The 18,036-nt window shown below is 43.4% G+C and overlaps 1 protein-coding gene across 3 annotated transcripts in view; it reads left to right on the top strand.

The window, feature by feature from the left end:
- The window catches only part of PKHD1L1 (PKHD1 like 1), a 195,482-nt gene that overhangs the window by 26,370 nt on the left and 151,076 nt on the right, over positions 1-18,036 (top strand). For all 3 annotated transcript variants that reach the window (XM_066578545.1, XM_066578543.1, XM_066578544.1), the window contains exons 4-9: positions 8,161-8,305; positions 10,843-10,951; positions 12,934-12,991; positions 13,998-14,091; positions 16,706-16,759; positions 17,124-17,197. In XM_066578545.1, coding sequence (XP_066434642.1) covers positions 8,161-8,305; positions 10,843-10,951; positions 12,934-12,991; positions 13,998-14,091; positions 16,706-16,759; positions 17,124-17,197 — 534 coding nt within the window. The remainder of the gene's footprint in view (positions 1-8,160; positions 8,306-10,842; positions 10,952-12,933; positions 12,992-13,997; positions 14,092-16,705; positions 16,760-17,123; positions 17,198-18,036) is intronic.

Below are 18,036 nucleotides of genomic sequence, written 5' to 3'. Positions count from 1 at the left end.
CCGTACTCATCCACAACCACTATATACCATACTCATCCACAACCACTATATACTGTACTCATCCACAACCACTGTATACTGTACTCATCTACACCCACTATATACTTTACTCATCCACAACCACTATATACTGTACTCATCCACAGCCACTATATACTGTACTCATCGACAACCACTATACACCGTACTTATCCACAACCACTATATACTGTACTCATCCACAACCACTATATACTGTACTCATCTACAACCACTATATACTGTACTCATCCACAACTACTGTATACTGTACTCATCTACAACCACTATTTACCATACTTCTCTTCAACTACTATCTACCATACTCATTTACAACCACTATATACCGTACTCGTCTACAACCACTATATACTCTACTCATCTACAACCACTGTATACCGTACTCATCCACAACCACTGTATACCGTACTCATCCACAACCACTATATACTGTACTCATCCACAACCACTGTATACTGTACTCATCCACAACCACTATATACCGTACTCGTCTGCAACACTATATACTGTACTCGTCTACAACCACTATATACCATAGTCCTCTGCAACCACTATATACCGTACTCATTTACAACCACTATATACCGTACTCGTCTAAAACCACTATATACTGTACTCGTCTACAACCACTATACACCCTACTCCTCTGCAACCACTATATATCGTACTCATCTACAACCACTATATAATATACTCATCTACAACCACTATATACTGTACTCGTCTACAACCACTATATACTGTACTCATCTACAACCACTATATACCGTACTTGTCTACAACCACTATATACTGTACTCATCCACAACCACTATATACCGTACTTGTCTACAACCACTATATACCGTACTCAATTACAACCACTATATAATGTACTAATTTACAACCACTATATACCATACTCGTCTACAACCACTATATACTGTACTCATCTACAACCACTATATATCGTACTCGTCTACAACCACTATACACCGTACTCGTCTACAACCACTATATACTGTACTCATTTACAACCACTATATACCGTACTTGTCTACAGCCACTGTATACCGTACTCGTGTACAACCACTATAGACCGTACTCATTTACAACCACTATAGACCGTACTCATTTACAACCACTATAGACCGTACTCATTTACAACCACTATATACCATACCCATTTACTACCACTACATACCATACCCATTTACTACCACTACATACCATACCCATTTACTACCACTACATACCATACCCATTTACTACCACTACATACCATACCCATTTACTACCACTACATACCATACCCATTTATTACCACTATATACTACACCCATTTATAACCACCATATACTGTACTCTGTTACAACCACTCTATATCGTTCTCAAGAAAATCTACAATATACAACTCAACAAAACCATAGATCAAGCTTTTACTAACATTAGTGGTCAGATCACTGTCAGGGGTCTTACAGGATGAGATGGGTTGAATCCAAACTTTACTTTCCTACTTGGTTGATAAGACTTTTCCAGACCGGCCTTTCCTATCATTTACACTGTATACCGCTGGTGATCTAATATCCTGGTGTTACTGGTTGGTAGCTGGCTAAGGCACATCTCAGAGCGGAGGATAGTTAGGAAGACCACTAGGACTGGTTTGGTATGGTCTTCCAAAATGTCCTCATGCAAATTAAATCTGAGCACATCTTAGCGCCCCGTTTGAGTGCAGGTGGTTGCATATCAACAGTGGGAAGAGGGTAATCATTTCAGGCTGGGGTGGAAGTATAACTTGTGGCTTCTCAATACAAAATCTGTAACAAGTCCGCTATCTACTATGTACCATTTGTTATCATGGTGCCAGGGCCCAGGTGTGACTGCTACCTTTGTACCACCTATAGCTACAACTAATGTGACCTTGAAACAAGTTGCAGGTGTGGAATATGATGTCGGCAATGAAGAGGCTTTACACCAGTTAAGCTGAACAAGCAATGCTTCACTGAATGTATTATAAAGAATACTATGACAATAACATACAACAGGATCATTTAGATACAATGCACACAGTTTACTAACATTTGATTAACACTATAACTTGGTCCGTACCCTGTAAATAGGGTGTCCTCAATACTGTCCAGGCAATATAGAATTATCACAATCAATAAATAGTTTACCCCGGTCAGGGATAAATAGCTCCACAGATGCTTGTTGAAAATAGAAGTCTCCTCTGAAGTCACCTAAGGCCCGTTTATACGCAAATACAATCTTTCAAACAATTGAAAGTTTAATCGATAATTTTGCATAAAGTGTTAATAGATGCTAATTAGAGATGAGCGAGCACCAAAATGCTCGGGTGCTCGTTACTCGGGACGAAATTATCGCGATGCTCGAGGGTTCGTTTCGAGTAACGAACCCCATTGAAGTCAATGGGCGACCCTAGCATTTTTGTATGGGACCTATGCTCCGCTAAGGTTTTCATTTGTGAAAATCTGGGAAATTGAAGAAAGTGATGGGAACGACACAGCAACGGATAGGGCAGGCGAGGGGCTACATGTTGGGCTGCATCTCAAGTTCACAGGTCCCACTATTAAGCCACAATAGCGGCAAGAGTGGGCCCCCCCCCCTCCCAACAACTTTTACTTCTGAAAAGCCCTCATTAGCAATGCATACCTTAGCTAAGCACCACACTACCTCCAACAAAGCATAATCACTGCCTGCATGACACTCTGCTGCCACTTCTCCTGGGTTACATACTGCCCCCCCCCCCCCCGCACGACCCAGTGTCCACAGCGCACACCAAAGTGTCCCTGCGCAGCCTTCAGCTGCACTTATGCCACACGCTGGCCTCATAGCCACACCACCCTCATGTCTATTTATAAGTGCGTCTGCCATGAGGAGGAACCGCAGGCACACAATGCAGAGGGCTGGCACGGCTAGGCAGCGACCCTCTTTAAAAGGGGCGGGGCGATAGCCCACAATGCTGTACAGAAGCAATGAGAAATATAATCCTGTGCCACCGCCATCAGGAGCTGCACACATGGGCATAGCAATGGGGAACCTATGTGCCACACACTATTCATTCTGTCAAGGTGTCTGCATGCCCCAGTCAGACTGGGGTTCTTTAGAAGTGGACACATGCAGTTACAACTCCGTGTGGACCGACAGCATGGGTGGGTGCCAGGAAGCCACCGGCGGTACATACAGAAGTGAATACAAATCACAAAGAATTACTGAGTAGCAGATATAAAACTTGTATGAAAGATGCAGAAAATGTTTAATACAGTATCCTACATGATCACTTAAATCTGCTTACCTCCAAGTCGAGTCCATTCACAAATCATTCAATGCCCAGAAAGTTGACGGCCATGTCTGCATCCCCACTATACACCAGGATGTGATACTTCTGCAGAGAAGGATAAATAGCAGATAATAGCTGTCCAAAAAAAATTGTGCAACATTGCTAAAAGCAGCCTCCACAGTACTGCACACGGTCAGATGTGGCCCTAAGAAGGACCTTTGGGGTTCTTGAAGCCTACACTAACTCCTAACACTCTCCTTACAGCAGCTCCGGCACCAGCAGCACTGTCCCTCAGCTAACTCACAAGGCATCTGAGGCGAGCCGCGGGAGGGGCCGATTTTTATACTCGGGTGTCACCTGATCTCGCCAGCCACTCACTGCAGGGGGCTGGTATAGGGCTGGAACGTCGCAGGGGGAAGTTGTAATGCCTTCCCTGTCTTTCTATTGGCCAGAAAAGCGCGCTAACGTCTCAGAGATTAAAGTGAAAGTAACTCGAACATCGCGTGGTGCTCGCCTCTAGTAACGAGCATCTCGAACACGCTAATACTCGAACGAGTATCAAGCTCGGACGAGTACGTTCGCTCATCTCTAATGCTAATGTCTATTAACACTTTATCACCTTCATTTGTGTGTAAAACGGCCTCCAGGAGCTGTGTGCAGAGCCCAGCATGTTAACCCAATGTCTGAATCCGCTACCTGAAATATGCAGTCACTGTTCCCTAAACAAATTACTAGCGCAGTACCTTTGGGAGGCTGTGCAGTGGTTTAGTCAAAACAATCAGTTTTACCGATGACAAGCCTGGGTGATGATACTTATCTCCAAAACGTGACTATCCAGATACGGGCTATGGGTCTATCTGCTCTGACTGCTGGTCTCTCTCCTGATGATGGCTGGGCACTTGCCATCAGTAACTACATTTGATGTTTGCTTGGACAATTGGCCGACCTCCCTCTGGCACTTGTGTTGCAACAGCTGGGTAGCGCCACTCCAAGAAACCGAGTTCTTTCTCTTACTGAAAAACCCAGCTCTCCAGTAGCACTTGGGAAGCTCATCCCTCACAAGGCTCTCTGCAAAAACTACAAATTTTCACCACAACTTAGGGAACAGCATCTGCCCTTTATACCTAGCTCATCAGCCAAATAGTGGGCTGCTCAGGTCCTGATAAAGGGATATTCCTTAGGTCATCACTAGTTGATCAGCTGTTAACAGCTATAAAAGTGGGTCATTCCATGTCAAGTGGCCTAAAGGTCCATGCTCAACCTCCTTCAATTTTGCAGAAATTTTTACAAAATGTTCATAACATTTGTTTGAAGTTCTGCAAAGTTTCAGCTTGGTGTATAGCTTGGTTGAGACACTAGAGCTATTTGCATGAAAGTCACTCTTCCCTTGCAGAGGTCATTTTGAAAAAATATCCAAGTGGCATCCTGGTAGACACCCACAGTAAGGTGCTATTTGGGGTTTGGGATCCTGGTAGACACCCACAGTAAGGTTCTATTTTGGGTTTGGGATCCTGGTAGACACCCACAGTAAGGTTCTATTTTAGGTTTGGGATCCTGGTAGACACCCACAGTAAGGCTTGGGGGCCTAAAAGACACCTACATTCAGCCTTCGAAACCTGTGGCAAAGAAACCCATTGCGTGGCTGGCCTTGCAAGAATTTACATATCTCATGCGAATTTCATCACACTATTTTAACTGAATTTTTCCTGTTAAGTGGAAAGACACGAACATGAAACTACAGGAACAGATAGAAGATCTGCTCTTTTTTAATGGCACAAAGCAAAATAAAATTCGAAGTGACTTTTTTGAGCTACAGGTATTGAGAATTGTAAAATTTGCAGATTGTTTTCAACCAATTTCAGTGGGGGATGAAACAGTAAGTATGCAAGCGAAAGAGAAGCCAGTTTATCAGTGCTTTGGTGGCCACTTGTAGTACTCACTGGCCACATTCCAGCCTATTTCAGCTATTTGTTAATAAGCTATAGGTTCCTAAACTTGTGGACAGTTTTGTCGTGACAACATTGACCACCAAACTAATGCTTAGGGAGCCTTCCCTGTAAAATTATCCAATTCTACACCAAAAAGTAACAAAGTGCACCAAGTTTCAGTGAGTTAGCTAGCTTACTTCAAGAAAAGTGGTAAGACAAACTTGGATATTTTTTCGAAACGGCATCTGCAAGGGAAAAGTGACTCTTATGCAAATGGCTCTGGTGTCTCAACCAAGCGATACAGCAAGCTGGAACTTTGCAGAGCGTCATATAGGTGGTGTATGAACATTCTGTAAAGCATTCAGCAAAATTGAAGGAGGTCTAGCAGGGACCCTCTCAAATTAAGCCAGTTTGACATGGAATCACCATTTAATCCACAGCTGCAAAGTTAGAGTAAAAAAAAAAGAAAACAGTCACATGACCTTGCTGAAGATTCTCGAAGGAAAAAAATATAAAGTTTGGCAATAATATATCTAGATTAGAGATGAGCGAGTATACTCACTAAAGGCAATTGCTCGAGCGAGCATTGCCTTTAGCGAGTATCTCCCCGCTCGAGACAAAAGGTTCGGGTGCCGGCGCGGAGGAGCGGTGAGTAGCGGCTGTCAGCAGGAGGGAGCGGGGGGGAGAGAGGGAGAGAGAGATCTCCCCTCCGTTCCGCCCCGCTCTCCCCCGCAGCTCCCTGCCCGGTGCCGGCACCCAAATCTTTTGCCTCGAGCCGGCAGGTACTCGCTATAGGCAATGCTCGCTCGAGCAATTGCCTTCAGCGAGTATACTCGCTCATCTCTAATCTAGAAGTATATGCATGAGTATTTAAACCCTTGCATTGGGACTTGGGTGGGGTGTCAGGGATTGGCATACTGGCTACTGATTGTATGGATGGGGAGAAGGAATACTTGAGCAATGATGGGTAATTCAAGCTGAGGAGTGGCATCTACGTACAGCATTGGGTTCTTCCTGCCCTGCAAATATAATTCTTTTCTAAATGTGTAATACTCCCTGGCCTGAATGTTCTGTTCAGTTTATGGGAAAATAGACATTTTTTTCTCTGCAAATTGATAGATCTCTTCCTTCCAGGCTCAATATGGAAGAAAGATAAGCCTTAGCTGGCAGATAGTGGGAGGACTTGGCACTTCGGTTACACAGGAAGCCCTCCCATCCAGCCGTTTATAGAAGATAAGGACTAATATTCAGTATAAAACCAGCTTGGATCACAGAGAAGCAGGGACTCTGTGTTCTGTAGAATATTCCATCTTGTTTCTATCTGGCATATCTACAAGGTGCAGTTCACAGTACACTGGGCATTAACCGCTTCTAGACCAAGCCTGTTTGTGCCTTAATGACCAAATCAAATTTTGGAAGTCTTGCTTGTGTCACTTTAACAAAAAATAACTCCGTAAAGGTTTAACACATCCACGTAATCCTGACATTATTTTTTCGCTGTACTTTATATAGCTGGTAGAAGTAGACCGATATGATTGGCATATATTTATTAAAAATGACAAAATTTAGGAAAAACTTTTCAATGTGTTGATTTTTCATTTCTACAAGTGCAGTATGTGAAATGCATACATACATATTGTACTGATGTTTTTAACAGATACATATTTCCACTTGTTTATTTTGGAAGCACAATTGAAAAATTTAGCACAGATGAATAATTTTGGAGAGTTATTAATTTACCATTCATTTTTAAAATGTTGACGTATATTGTTTTTAATTTTCTAAAAATCTGCATCAAATTTTGTATTACACCACTGGTGCTGATTTTTACACAGTTTTTATCGTGGATCCGCAACAGAATTCACCCCTGCAATTGAAAGAGTGAAATCAGCGGTGGATCTGTGTTAAACTGTGCACCAAATGCTGTGGATTTTGATGACGCTTTTGGTGCAGATTCTCACCATAAACCACAGCTAAAAATATGCTGCAGATTTTGCCGCTTGGAAAATACCTTTAAAAATGTAATTTATTTCTAGATAAATTATTAAAAAGTAACCCTATACTGTACAGTCACCTATACTAACTAAATAGTAAAGGTGATGATCATTGAAGGGGTTAATAAAGGGTTAATCTATGTTTCTGGTGTTTTGTAAGGTAAGGATGCAGCTCCTACGAAGTGGAAGAGGTCAGTCTGGAGATAGTATAACAGATGTCGGGCATGATTGGAGAAGGCCCGTGAGATATGTGCCTTGCTGCTGCCACAAGGGGGAGATGTAACAGGCCATACTCATGCCTGTGTGGGATGCCAGAGGATGCCGAATGTGGGAATGTGACTAAGTTGTGATTGGATGAAAAAAAAATATTCTGCATTAATAAGAGTTATGATACAATGGTTACGGCATGTGGAAGCGATGCCAGGTAGATAGGTATAACACTGTGTACTGGGTGAGAAGGCACTTCAAAGTAATGTTGTTATGCGCCAAGTAGTGTGTATGCCACTCAGGAGTGTGTGATGGAGAAGCACTGCTGTAGAAGTTCAAATACTAATGCCCTCCTATGGAGTGGAATAATGCAAAAAGTTACTTTTGTACAGTAAAAGTTGTTTTTATAAAAAAAAAAAGATGTGCCACCTCCGTCTGTCAATATAGCTTCATCTAACATCATCCACCTGCTTCACAGGCTCCTCGGGGGTGGAGCATAACACAGATTGTCTTATAGGTCTTTGAACTCCAGTGTCATGCTCCACCCCTAAGGTTCTGCATTAGGCACAATTTATCAGTTTTACCAGGAGTTTTCCTTTCATTTGATTTCACATTTTCTCGCTATATATTGTTTTTATTTTATGTCAAAATGCATGTTGAAATTTTGTACATTTGCTTTCTGGTTATCTGATAATCTTGTTGCGCTCTTTAGGCTTTGCAGAAGCCAATCAGTTCAATTATGGAGCTGGAAATGACAATCTGGGGAACAGTGTCCAACTTGTTTCATCAACCCTTTCAATCGCATGTGATGTAGAGAAAGATGCCAGTCACGCCACACAGATCACCTGCTACACCAGGTATTTACCTATGGCTGGTTGGTGTAAGTAGTGTTTGCTTTGTTTTAATTTCAGGTAGCAGAAGAATGGGTTGGGGCTTGTGCCTAGCAATAGTTGCACTTAATTCTATTTTAGCTGTATTGTCACCCACTAGAAATCTTGACATTGAAACATAATAAAGCACATTTGATGGGGCCGTGCCTGGGATGGAGGTTATTGGCAGAAAATGTGTGAACGTGGGTGCCAGGGTGTGCCAACATGCCATATTGACTTTATGCTAGTCTAAAAATATTTGGTGCCAATAAAGTAAGTTAAAAATGTGGTCATGCAACATATTTTGTGCCATATTTTATATCATAACATATACTGTGCCATATCACAGTGTCCCATACCAGAAGAAATGTAAAAAAATTACAATATATTCCGTATAATATGCGAGAAATATTTTTGATCCCTCACTTCCATGTTGACATATGATTAGAGATGAGCGAGCGTACTCGGAAAAGCACTACTCGCTCGAGTAATGTGCTTTATCCGAGTATCGCTGTGCTCGTCCCTGAAGATTCGGGTGCCGCTGCGGCTGACAGGTGAGTCGCAGCGGGGAGCAGGGGAGAGCAGGCGGGAGAGAGGGAGAGAAAGATCTTACCTCCGTTCCTCCCCGCTCTCCCCTGCAGCTCCCCGCTCCGTGCCGGCACCCGAATCTTCAGGGACGAGCACAGCGATACTCGGATAAAGCCAATTACTCGAGCGAGTAGTGCTTTTCCGAGTACGCTCGCTCATCTCTACATATGATCCCTTGATGTTACAGGCCCAAAGCCTGAGACTGCACTACTACTATGTATGTATATATGTGCATTTGAATCCACGTAAGTTCTCATGACAGCCGTGAAGGATACAGGCAAGATCTGATAGGAAAGCTGTCAACCTATAACATACTGTACTACATTAGTCGTGCAATGTAGAATACTAGCAATGAAACAATTGCATCTTCAAGTTCCCTTTGAGGGACAAAAAAAGTAAAAGTTTAATTTAAAAAAATAACAAATAAAATAAAGTCAAAACATGTTTTCCCTACCATGCCCCCTTTATTATGGAAAAAAATCAACTTGTTAGGTATCACTACATTCGTTACGACCCGTACTATAAGGCTGCTTTCACACAGGGAGGATTTGCCGCGGAATTTCACCGCGGCAAATCCGCCTGCGGCCGCTAATCTCGGGGTTAGCCAGCCATGTGGACGAGATTTCTCAGAAACCTCGTCCACACGGGACGGCCAATCCGCTGCGGTAAGTCCGGCTGAAGTCGTGGCTGCGGCGACCGCAGCCGCGGCTTCAGAAGATGCAGCATGTCCATTTATTGTTTATTTCCGCCGCGGCTGCGCTCTCCTCTATGGCAGCGCCGGCCGTAGCGGAAGAGCGAGCGGCCCGGCGGTTCTCCCGGCGGAAATCTCGCGGTTTCGGCTGCGGTCAAACCGCGGGATTTCCGGCGGGAATACGCCTAGTGTGACCCCAGCCTAAAAGTATTATGTCTGTTTCCCAGCACAATCAATAGCATTAAAATTCCCAAAATGCTACTTTTCATCAATCCAACTCACTAAAAAAATTAATAAAAAGCTATCAAAATTGCCGTTTTTCATTCACTCATGCAGTTTACAAAAAAATGTAATAGAAAGTGATCAAAGAGTCACATGTACTCCAATATGGCACCAATGGAAACTACAACTCATCCCTCCCAAAAATAAGACTTCATATAGCTCATTTGGTGGAAAACTAAAAGTGTCATCAGTTTGGGAATCCGGTGATGCAAATACAATTTTGTTCTCAAAGTGTTTTTTTTTAATTCTGTGATAATAGCAACACATACAGTAATACAATTTTTTGTTGTTGTCGTAATCGTATTGACCCCCAGGATAAAAGGTAACATTTCATTTATGCTGAATAGTAAACCCTGTAAAAAAAGAAAAAAAAGTTTAAAAAAATAGCAGAATGTCTCTTCTTTTACACACACCACCAAAAAATATTGTTAAACAATACGCTGTCTGTACTCCAAAGTGGTACCATTGGAAAATACAACTTGTTCCACAAAAAAGGCCTGAGATGGCTATGTTGTTAAAAAAAAATAAAAACGTTATGGTACTTGGAACATGACTATGTAAAAAAGCTAAGAAAATTGGTAGCTGATAGGCTGTGGTCCATTGTTCGGGGCCCCGACCAATCAGCTGTCCTGGCACCTTCTGTCAGTACCTTAAAACACAATTGCAGGTAACTACAGCGCTGCTCCTATTGATTTTAATGTGACACCAACCTACAATTACCATTACACAGAGGTCAGAGCTATATGCTTCCACTTCATACCCCCCGTGAATTGTGGCACTGATACTGAGCTGATAGTACAGCTGATTGGTCGGGGCACTAAGCAACCGACCCCAGCCCATTAGCTACTGATGACCTATCATGAGGATAGGTTGTCAATAACATTTGCCTGGAAAACCCCTCTAAGGCGCAAAAAAGGCCAGTCACTAAAAAAATAAAAAATAACACCCTGTTTCCCGGTTGCAGACCCATGCCGGCAGATTCTTACATGGTGAGAGTGAGTGTTGACGGCGTTCCCGTGGACAGCAGCAACATCTGTAGTGGAAACTTCCAATCCTCTTGGTGTATGTTCCAGGTATGGAAGAGTAGATGAGTGCATATATGGCGGATGACGCTCGCTGGTTAGATAGCCGAAGAATAGAACAGATATGGTGGGGTTCTCTTGATTAGGAATTATCAAGCGAGGAGGTGGTAGATACGCCAGAAGTCAATAAGGCATCCTATGCAGTGTAGATGAGCAGCTTGAGAAGACTCCAGTCATAAAGTATGGTGGAGAAAAGAATGGGTACAAACAAATAGAAAAAACTCGCAGCACTCAAGTAATATCCGAAAGGTTGATATGCATATAAAGAAGGTAATGGATAATAAAAGCTGGTTGATAGCTTACTTCACGGAGGCACCTGTGGTCAGGCGCCTCCCAATCCAGGTGAGTGTATCAATGAAACCGGCAGCGGCAGCAAAGGTTGCACAATTTAATTTCTTTGATACACTCACCTGGATTGGGAGGCGCCTGACCACATGCACCTCCGTGAAGTAAGCTATCAACCAGCTTTTATTATCCATTATCTTCTTTATATGCATATCAACCTTTCGGATATTACTTGAGCGCTGAGAGTTTTTTCTATTTGTTTGTACCCAGGTATGGAAGAGTAATAATTTACTAATATTTTGTCCAAGATGGATCCCATTTACATATATACCATTACTGACCGAGCACTAGCCATCATTTCTAATCAGCTGGTAACTCCTTAAAGGAGTTGTTCATCTTGGATAACACTTAGCACACATTTCCCTCAAGATTGGCTGACTGTAGGTGGGCTCTACTGTTCGGAGCCTTTGTGATCAGCTAGTATCTTAGTAGAAAGCCACCAGTGAGTCTTAAGTTCTTCTGCAGCCAAGGCCGGATTATAGAGTGGGTTTAAGACCTCCAGCACTCCAAGAAGCCTCCACCACCCAGCCTAGCTGCTTGGACTGGTTCTTCCAATCCAGTGGAGTTGAAGGGACCACACATGTGTGAGCATTTCTTCTATTTGTGACCACAATTGGGACTAGGTGTGCTTCAGGTCACCAGTCACGGTTAATTGGACTCTGCCTGTAATTGTAGCAGCTCTGGCTAATGGACAGCAGAGGGTCGTAGTAGTGTGATAAGTCTTTGGGCGCATTCATAGTCATTTCTGTAAGGTGTCTCTCAGCTTAGGTATAGGTCAACCTGGAGGGAGGGTGGAGCGGTGTGAAGGCACTCTCATTGCATGGGTTGTGAGGATTCAAGCAATGAGGAGGCAAATGTTGATAAGTAGGCAACATTGCTTGCAAACGTAACTTTACTGGTTTAATTTCACACTCAGACTGAAGTTCACAGAGTCTTGCTATGGTGCTCTAAATTCTCCAGGACTGGTGGTGGGTGGCACTCACTCAGCATGGTTTGTGTCCCTCCTTCACACAACGGTTTTTAGTCATCGCTCCAATCTTAGCGGTTACTGGTAAAACATACTCTTCCTCTCCAGGAACTGTGTCAGCAAAATAAGCCTTTTTCACTTTGTTGGCTCTAGGTCACGTACTATGTTCCTCCGCTTGCCTTACGCAGCATTATATCTCCCATGGATTTTTGGTCTTACTTTAAAAGCTGACCAAGATGGCCATCAGACTTTTCTAACTACCTAATGTACACTGTGCACTGCTCTCTGATTGGCCAGCACTGATCATATAAGCAGCTCTGGTCAATCAGAGAGCAGGTATGGTGCATTGGTAGACTAACACTACCATTACACTGTAGGGAATCAGGTAGTCGAAAGATTGCATCAGCCATGTTGGATAACTGAAAACGGGATCTGGAACTGGGAGATTAGAGTGATGGCAGAGGAGAAAAACCGCAGGTATTATACCCCCCAGCCGCTCTGGTCCTGGGTCAGAATTTTGTCCTGAAAGCGGAGGGTCGCTGTAAATAAAAAAGATGAAGAAGATGATGGAAGCACTGAAGTTGTGTTATAGAGTAGTAGTATATTCTGACTACAATGTGTAAAACAAAAAAAATTATACTTATGTGTCATCTCATTCCAGACAAATATGGCTTACACCCCCGTGATAAACAATATAGCTCCATTTTCTGGACCTCCAGGTATTTATGACATTAAAATGATTTATTATTCTGATTTTTAGATTGTCAAGTGTTTGCAATTTTGTATAATTTCGGATCCTTTGCTGGTTTGTGATAAATTTCTACATATTAAGAACTCATCAAAACTCTGTAAACAAGATCTAAGTCTCAGAAACGGTAAATTTTGCTTCTGTAGATCTTTAAAGCAATGTACACACTCACTCTTTTAAAGGGCCAGCGCACACCTTCCTATTTTGTCCCCAGCCAATCATGGAGCACCTCTGGTTATATCGGGCTCCTCCCCCCTAAGGAAGATTCCTAAGCTTGTGGTCTTCCTGGTCCAGCTGAAGATGCTATTTCTTCATTCTGACTTCCAGTTTTCTGACTCTGGCTATACCTGATTTCACTGCATTCTGTCTTCTGACTTCGGCTTGTTGTATTGACCATTCTCCCACCTGCTGCCAGTCCCAACCTCTGGCCTGCTTGTGTTGCACTGAACCTGCTCTGTTTGCCGTGACCTCTAGACTGTCCTTCGTATTGAAATTACACCGCCTCTAACTTGACCGACGCCTCTGATCACATGCTCCGGTACAGCGCCCTGGGCTATTGTAGCATTAGCTGACACATAACTGGGACCTCTTCCAGTGTGACGGCCTGGGAATTCCATAGTGAAGCCCAGATCCCAACTGGTGGGGTAAAAGGGTATAGACCGAGGTTCCTCAAGTGCGGTCTCTGAATTTGGCCCAAAGTCAAACCATTCTGTGGCACAGCAGTTCCATATCTGCTGATCCTGATACAATCCCATTAATTTGAAAAGTGTCCTGACATAAATGAACAAAAGTATGTATATATATATATATATATGTATATATATATATATATATACATATATAACTTATATCAGATGGAATTTCCACCTCGTTCCAGGCGAATCCCCTAGCCCCCTTCCGTTTTTTTCTTTGCTTACAGTATTGTTTTATGGTTGGTTGAGCAGTCCCCTCTATCTGTACAACTATTTATTTTTCAGGCTCTTTGATCACAATCACCGGCAAAATCTACACAGATGTCTACGGCAGTAATACTGCGTTAAGTTCTAATGGAAAAAATGTCAGAATTCTCAGGCAAGTCATGTGATTTCACTAATTTTTACAAATCAAAGGTACATTAAAGGGTTTTTTCTTGAAACTGTGATGCCCATGCCACAAAGTAATCAATAAGCCTCTTCTCGGCTATCATGGGCCCGGCAGCTGCAGCGCTGCATCACTGTTTTCCTTGCTGCAGGGTAAGGGCTTATGCACACCAACGTATCTGTGCAGCGTATTGCGCACGCAAAACTTGCACGCACAATATGCAGAGAATGGAACTCATTGATTTCAATGGGCTCGTTCACATGTGCGCTTCGTCCGTGCAACAAAACAGCACATACAGAACTAATTACACCAATTGCACCTTGCAATCAATGGAAGCATGGTCGTCTAGTTTTTTGTGCGTGCAAACACACATGACTTGCGTGTGCGGTAAACTCAGTAAAAGGGCTCATTCACACAAACGTGTTAGCGCAGCTAACTTACAAGTGCAAAAAATTGCGACTATTAGGGCCAATGGATTTTATGAAAACGTTCAGACAAAAGAATTTTAGGCACGCAAAATAAAAATAAAAAATCGCACCTAAAATAATAGGAGATCCGTGACTGAAATTCAGCAACTGAAATTCCCTGCTGCATGCAAAAATAGGACCTGACCTATCTTTGGTGTGCGATGTGCAGGAGTTTCCATAGACTTCTATGGGAGCTGAATAACAAGGTTAATTAGCGAAAACATTCCGATTGTTTAGTTAAACTTCTAAACAATGGCAGTTGGAGAGGAAGGGAGATAAGGGGGGACGGAGTGCTGACACGCTGCTAAACACAGAAGCACATTTTAAATGTCCCGCTGTAAGCTCCTGTTAGTCCCTGCAGGGATGAAGGGTCTCCCCAGGGGTTCCCTTCATCGCCCTGTGTCTTCCCCTTTTCCCAGCGGGGACTAACAGAAGATTAATTATAGTAGGACATTTTTAACTTGCCGTGCAGCTGTCCCTGAAAACCAGTGCATTCTTCCGCTGCGGAGAACAAGGAATTCCACATAGCGGGGAGAGAGAAGGGGGCGGGTCTATAGGGCTTCCCGAGAGTGTAGGAGAGAGGGCGGGGCAAGAGGAAAGCACCCTCTAGCACCTCCCTCTCTCTCCTTGCTATGGGGGAATCCTGGGATAACCCCTCTAGCCCCGCCCTCTCTCTCTCTATCCCTGCCCTCTCCTTCTCCCTGCTGCTCCCAGCAGCTGGGGATTTCCTTCTTCTCCCTTGCAGGAGACCCTCTCTCTCCTCGCAGTGGATATCCCTCCCGCCCTGCTGAGATGAAGGGAGTCCCCAGCGATGAAGGTAAGCCCCAGGACTTGATAGCGAGAAATCGCTCTTTCACACGATTTTTAACGCTATTAGCTGTGATTTTTTTTTTGTGTGTAAATGAGCCCAAATACGCAAAGGCATGTTCAAAAATGCAACATCCATTGCGCAAATATGCAGTACAAATGTGCCTACCAATGTGCTTGTGCCCATGTGAAGCCAGTCTTAGGCCAGCTTCACAGGAGCATATGCGTATTTGCACACGCATGAGTGTAGTGTAGGGAAAGATGGCTTTTTGGGTGTGCAACTACATATTTTATAGTGATCTTTGCACCTGCAAGACATATTCATTTGTGTGACAAACAAAGATGCACCAATTGATATGGCTAATTAGTCTTAATGAGCTCCAGATGCTTTTTCTTGCACAGTCCCCCCCGCCCTCCCCAAATACGCAGAAAAATAGAACATGCGTGTGTAGAATACAGGATTGTGAACTAACCCAGTACAATCGATAGGTTCTGTTTTGCGTATTACACGCACATATACGCCTGCGTTAAGCTGGCCTTAGGATACTTACACACAGCCGAGGAAACCTCGCATTGCATTCGCGTGCACATCACACGCTGCACGATGTGTTTTCTTGGCACTTTGAAAACAATGGGTGATGCGTTGCGAGGAAGCGCAACAATAGAGCATGCCGCGATGTCCTCATGTGTATGACTGCATTCAAAAGAATGGGGTTCACATTTGTGCGAGATTTGTGAGTCTCGCAATGCGCAAATCTTGTGCGATTTTTCTTGGCCGTGTTAAAGCGGCTTCATTCTGAACAGGACGTCGGACTATTGCCGCCAATCACAGACCTCAGTGGTGCACTATTGAAGTCTGTGATTGGTTGCAGCAGCCTGCGACGCTCCGTAAACAGGCTGCCGGTGGGGAAAATGGAGATTTGGCGCTGCAGCTGCGGGGACCCAGGAAAGGTGTATGAGGCTAGCTTCTTGTCTTTGTGCTGGCCAGCGTGATTTAGAAGTAGATTGCTCGGAGAGGCTGCGGACTTCCCATAGCAATCAATGGGAGTGTGCGCGCCCAGCGTGCTGCCAGCAGTCCAGCTGCACGTTCCCCGCTGACTTTCAGGAGCGACAGCGCTGGATCGGGGAGCCATGTAAGTATAAGGAATACCTCCCGGACTCCAGGGAACCTGCTGTGGAGCACTAGAAGTTTATGGCGCTCGTACCTGGTGACGGGTTATAGAAAGTCAGTAAATCTTCTGGAATTCAAGTCGACATCGCAAGGAAACAAATGCAGGACCATGGCATGCGTGGCATGGATGTCTAATTGTGATTTATGTCCCACCTCACAGGGTTTATGCTGGAGGAATGCCGTGCGAGCTGCTGATACCTCATTCTGATACCCTGTAAGTCGTGTAAAAAAGACAATCGCTTTACTGATGTTGCAATTTGAAATAAAAATTTGAACTTTTTTAAAATATATAAATTCTTTTTTTTGTAAATGTTTGGGTTGCGGACAGAAAAAAAAGGGGGAAACTTACTTACCAGGTTAACAAAAGAGAACATAGGAGGAAATAACCGATTTTTATTTGATATTGACAATCACATTGCGGTACTATCGTAGCAGTCCTTCTAGTACATGACTAGTTGTAGTTGTTACAGTGTGGACACTAGAGGGCAGTAGCTGCACACATAGAAGTAGATTTCACCTTCATGTTCTGCATAGAGATCTTTCAGACTGTGCCATGCAATAATGTAATCTTCTGACAGGTTCGGGCTGCAGCTGGACAGTACAAGTGGTGATGCCGGCTCCATGATATGTAACGATACAGGGACGTATGTCGGTAAGCCGGACGTTCTTCTTTTGGATTCCTGTGCAGTCTGATTTTTTTTCAGGATAGAATAACTTTAAACTCCATTGTAGTTTTAAAGGGGTATTCCGGGCACAGACTCACATTTTAACCGAGATGCGCAGGTAAATAGAGCATGCTCAGTATTTTTTGCGCAAACGAAATGCGATTGCAGAATACGCTTATGTGGACGGATCCACTGAAATCAATGGGTTCTATTTGCTGCATATTACAGGCACAAATTTTGCACTAGCAGAACACCGTGCGAATACGTCCGTGTGACGAAGGCCTAAGGGCGCTTTCACACGCACATCTTCTGGTCAGTATTTTGCATCCGTATATAGGCCAGGACCAAGAGTGGAATCTACAAAAAGATATACAAATCTTACCTTCACACGACCGTATGCGTTTTTACGTTCACCTGTACGCTCCGTATAATCGCAGGAATGAAGAATTGCTGGGATCGAGTCCCGATCTTAATTAGCGTATTTCTTGCCATTCACGCAGGATGCTGCTGCTTATTGGCAAAAAAAAAAAAAACACGCAAAAGCGCGGAAAACCATTAAAGTCTATGGGAGCTCCTGCGTATCTCAACAAAAGATAGGGCATGACCTACCTTTTCATGCGCCATATAAAATCAGCAGATGAAAACGGTCGCATATGTGCTATTTTTCCCGGCGTGATTTTTTTACGTGGGCAAAAATTGTTGATCTGAATTAATACATCGGAATCCAAAGCTTTTCATGGTCATGATTTTTTTAGGCGATTTTTTTAAAAATTTTTTTATTTTTTTTAACATGGCTAAATACCTGCGTAAATACGGTCGAGTGAAA

Source organism: Eleutherodactylus coqui, chromosome 9 (genome assembly GCF_035609145.1).
Source record: "Eleutherodactylus coqui strain aEleCoq1 chromosome 9, aEleCoq1.hap1, whole genome shotgun sequence".
Classification (NCBI taxonomy): domain Eukaryota; kingdom Metazoa; phylum Chordata; class Amphibia; order Anura; family Eleutherodactylidae; genus Eleutherodactylus; species Eleutherodactylus coqui.
Note: the sequence above shows the minus strand (reverse complement) of the source record. Positions and strands in the feature narration are given on the sequence as shown.